Below are 4,028 nucleotides of genomic sequence, written 5' to 3'. Positions count from 1 at the left end.
CTCATGCTCCTAGTCACTAGCCAGAGGCATGTGACATTTGTCATCTCAACAAGAACCGGATGTATGCCCATTGCGACTTGTGCCGCGGCTTCAAGGCCACGCAGCGCGCCAACCGTTTCTGCGTCGAAGACGTGGCGGGGTCCGCCCAGCCCTGCCAAGCCGTTTGCGATCTCCTGGCCGTTCCGGTAAACAGCGAAGCCGTATCCGACTAAATGGCGTCCCTCATTGTCGAACTGTTCCGAGCCTGTCACACGGGGATCGCCCTCGGGACCGAGACTGGGCCGATTGGGGCCAACAGGAGGCCAATGGAGGCAGCCATGATAAGGGAGCACCCAGCGACTGGGCCGCTTCGGGCAGACACAAAGACCCTCGCTGGTCGTGGGCTGACCCCTCACAGATTGCAATCCTGACAGGTCAACCCCTCAAGTAGATGCGGACCCTACACGGGCCGCCTAGAGGCTTATATAGGGGGCGCCTCTCGAAGGGATTCCTTGAGGAGATTCTGACTCCTTAAGCATCTCCTTGAGGCCCTGAGAGAATTATTATAATACAGAGATCTCTCCAAGCCGACATTCTCCTTAGTGGCGTAGGTCCCGTGTGACAACTGGCCTGCGCAACGCGGACCGCGCCCTGGCTCGCCGTTTGGGATTGGCAGGGTGTCGCCGCCCGCAAGGTGCTCAATTTCCTGTGCGCATTCGCCGCTCGAGGACGTCCGACTGCTCTAGGTCACTGGCGGTACCGTGCGGAACTTAGAGCACGGCACAGGCAACAGGTTCCTCGCTCGGTGGGCCGGTACCAGGCCTCGGATTCGCGTCCGCTGCCTGCCCCGCCCCTGGCTGCCACCGCCGGGCAAGCTTGTTTGGTCCCACGACGACCAACTCGAGGCAGAACGGCAAAAGATGCTGGCCAATTGCTGTTGGAGGAACTGAAGCCGAGGGGGTGGTGTGTGGATAGCGGCCTTGGGCGCTCGCCGTTCTTGTCAGCTTTCGCAAGTGCAACCCCATTTGCCCTGGGCCTGGGGGCTATCGACTTCGCCTAAAAGAAGCTCCAATGAAGCCCGGGGAAAAGAAAAAAATACCACTTTCTCGTTCCTTCATCAGCACGCTCGCTCCGGAAGAGACTTGCATGCGAAGCACCCTCGTCACCTCCACCATGCCTTGTCTTTCCGTTCCTTAACTCACCTTTCTCACGCCATTTTCTTGCCCCTGCGCCTTTGCCCCTTTCTGCCCCTTTTAGTATCCTTCTCGGACAATACCTGTTAACGCCCGCAGTCTGCATCAAGGAACGGGCTCACTAACCAACAGAGGCAACTACCAGCTCTTCCAAGTCAAGCCATCCCGGCCCAGTTGAGATCTGGCGTTGGTCCCCAGTAATGGCTTGGTAGTGTACTTTTCTGCAGCCACCTGTGCAGCCACCAATGCAGCTTCTCTCCCTCCTCGCCCACTTTCCAAGATTACCCGCACCGCACTTGGTTCACTCGGCTGCAGAGAAAAAAAACAAGCTTAACCTACCTACTAGCATGACCCTGTAGCTTGTTCAGACACCTGCATCAACAGATTTGTCTTCTACTCTCGGGGCCTCGGTCCTAAGGGAGGAGCGCTCCTTGGGCGTTTTGCTAAAAAGTCCAGTTGACTATTCTTAATCCTGAGCACCAGCAAACACCGTCAACCTGCCTCGCACTGGCGCCGACCCTGGTCCATCTCTCCCAGTCTCGAGGCTCATATAGCCGCACGGTCATACGGGCAAGCGGACGCAACCTAGAAAAGGTACGTGACATCAACAGGGTTGAGAGCTAGTGGGCGCCAAATTGCCTTGCGCGATGGACCCTGGCTACGCTAAATAACGAAACATTTTTTTTCCCTCGGTGGAGCTATTCCACCCATCCACCCATCCATCCACCCATTCATCCATTCATCCACCCCTAAATCTTTGCTTCTGCTTATGCCTACCCACCCGTACGCACTCGTACCCATCTCGATCCCGTCCCCAATAGTCACGGTAGATGAATCCTCAGCCTCTCTTTGGGTCTGGATCCTCACTCCCTCATGCGACCCAATGGCACTGCACTCCACCCTCGTCGTCGCCCTGGGCGTCTCTGTGCGACACCCTGCCTTAGACTTCCATTTCCTCATCAGGCTCTTGGGCTGGGTCCTTGCTAGCTTTGTGTACCATACCCCTTATCATATACGCCCCCTCCATTGCCTCGCGCCCCTGGCCCCAACCTGAACCAGGTTGCCATTTTCTTTTTGTCCTCGTGTCGTCCCCGGCTGCTATAAACCGGCCGCCAGGCTGTATATGGTGCTGGTGTAACGACCACTAGCGACCTCCTGGCTCGTCTTGTTCAGCAGCCCAGCCATCAACGCCCCCAGAGTGCACGCCTCATTCACAACCTCAGGCCCCCCCATTTCGGGCTCAATCTTGGGCCCCAACCTGCTGCAAGATCGCCTCGAGACGGTGACACTGCTAGCACCAAAAGGCAGTTTCGAGGCTCACCGATCCAACCCTACCCCAACGTCTTTCTTCCCCGGTCGCGCTTGTCATGTGCAGAGATCGTTGTTCGCGCCCGGCCAGGATAGTCTCGGTTCAGTAGCGCAACTGTCGTCTAAACGCCGCTGCATTACCCACTAATTTCGTTGTCACTACGTTTGCTATTATTACGCGACTCGATTGCAATTCGAGCTAAAAAGCCTGCCACGGTACCACCCCCGAGTCACCTACGTACGGCATAGGAGCTCCCAGCGTCAAGCACCGGCTCCGACTACACATATTGACACCTGCCCGAGTACTTCTTTTTCTCTCTCGCTTGACCCGTCGGCAGCTTTCGTGGAAACGTCAGGTTCCCTTGCGCAAGCAAGTACCGACACACGCCCAACGGGACCTCGACCAACAAGGCAAATCGACACGGCCCGAGTCAACCCGCTAACCTTAGCGTTCTCATCCGCTCACCTGGACTAGTTTACCGGCCTAATCCTCCGCCCTCTCCCCTACTCTTCCTTCTTACATCCCACTCCATAACGGCATCGCACCTTCACCGAAAGTGACATTCCGGCCTCACCAAATCGCCCACCGCCTGAGCCACCGCCACCCGGCCCTTTACGATAACATCAGCGGGGCATGGAGGACGCCGGTCTAAAACGGAAGCAGAATGAACCGCCTGTCCATCCTGCTACATCCAACCAGAGATACACGCAACAGCCGATACAGGACGCCGCGCGGCAGCGTAGGTACGCAGCATCGACGTCGACCGATAGGTATCGGTCCACACCGCTCAACTCTTCGACCACGGGCACGGCTCGGGGCATCGGCGGCTCGGCTGGTTACAGCGGATACTACCAGGATTCCACAGCTGGCGCATTTCAAACGGCCGCGGCCATACCACAATCATCCATCTCGTCGTACCACCGGTCCACTACGGACTACAGCCAGAATGGACGACAAACACAAAGCTTCACGGGCTACAACCCGGCAAACATAATGTACAATATCCAATCAGGGGCCCAAAACTCTGCCGTCTAATTACATGGTGTCGTGGCGGCCTCCGGCCGTTGTGCTGTAATCCTTCTCTTGAGACTTCATTATGACTGGGGGGCGGTTCGCGCGTCAAGTGCCGCGCGTGTCCACCTTGCCATTGTTTAAACAGAGGGCCGCGTCATTTCTGCTTCGCCCGTTTTCAAGCCACGATCGAGGAGCCCTTCCTATAAGTATATATAAGGGGCCACCCTCCACCGTCCAAAAGAAATAAAGCGAACTGGAAGAGCAGCATATAAACCCCAAAACCCACCGTCGCCATCACGATCCAGATCATCACCGCATCAACTCAAGCCCTTAAAAGGACGCCACACCGACGGTTCGCCCTTGCATTAGCGAACAGCAGACTGAAACGCAAATACAATACCGTTACGGTCGAATCCGCCAACGCTACAGCCATGCCGAACTGGAGCACGCTTCCCGCTCTTGAGCACGCCGTCAAGGAGCGCAGTGGCGCCGTGCCGCCGAAGCAGCCGGTCAACATCAAGACCTTCGAGCAG

At 57.0% G+C, this 4,028-nt stretch overlaps 2 protein-coding genes across 2 annotated transcripts in view; both read left to right on the top strand.

Moving 5' to 3' along the window:
- Window positions 1–212, top strand: part of GGTG_14197 (hypothetical protein) — a gene marked incomplete at its 3' end in the record, with an annotated part of 2,095 nt that extends 1,883 nt beyond the window's left edge. Inside the window, exon 3 of the mRNA XM_009232124.1 lies at window positions 21–212. Coding sequence (XP_009230388.1) covers window positions 21–212 — 192 coding nt within the window. The remainder of the gene's footprint in view (window positions 1–20) is intronic.
- A 2,866-nt stretch (window positions 213–3,078) lies between these two features.
- On the top strand, window positions 3,079–3,516 carry GGTG_14196 (hypothetical protein; the record flags this gene model as incomplete). Its single annotated transcript, XM_009232123.1, has 1 exon — window positions 3,079–3,516. Exon 1 carries the CDS (start codon window positions 3,115–3,117, stop codon window positions 3,514–3,516), a length of 402 nt encoding a protein of 133 aa, XP_009230387.1. The 5' UTR covers window positions 3,079–3,114.
- Window positions 3,517–4,028: the final 512 nt, after the last annotated feature.

Source organism: Gaeumannomyces tritici (genome assembly GCF_000145635.1).
Source record: "Gaeumannomyces tritici R3-111a-1 unplaced genomic scaffold supercont2.172, whole genome shotgun sequence".
In the NCBI taxonomy this organism is placed as follows: domain Eukaryota; kingdom Fungi; phylum Ascomycota; class Sordariomycetes; order Magnaporthales; family Magnaporthaceae; genus Gaeumannomyces; species Gaeumannomyces tritici.
This window is presented reverse-complemented; position numbering and strand designations above follow the sequence as displayed.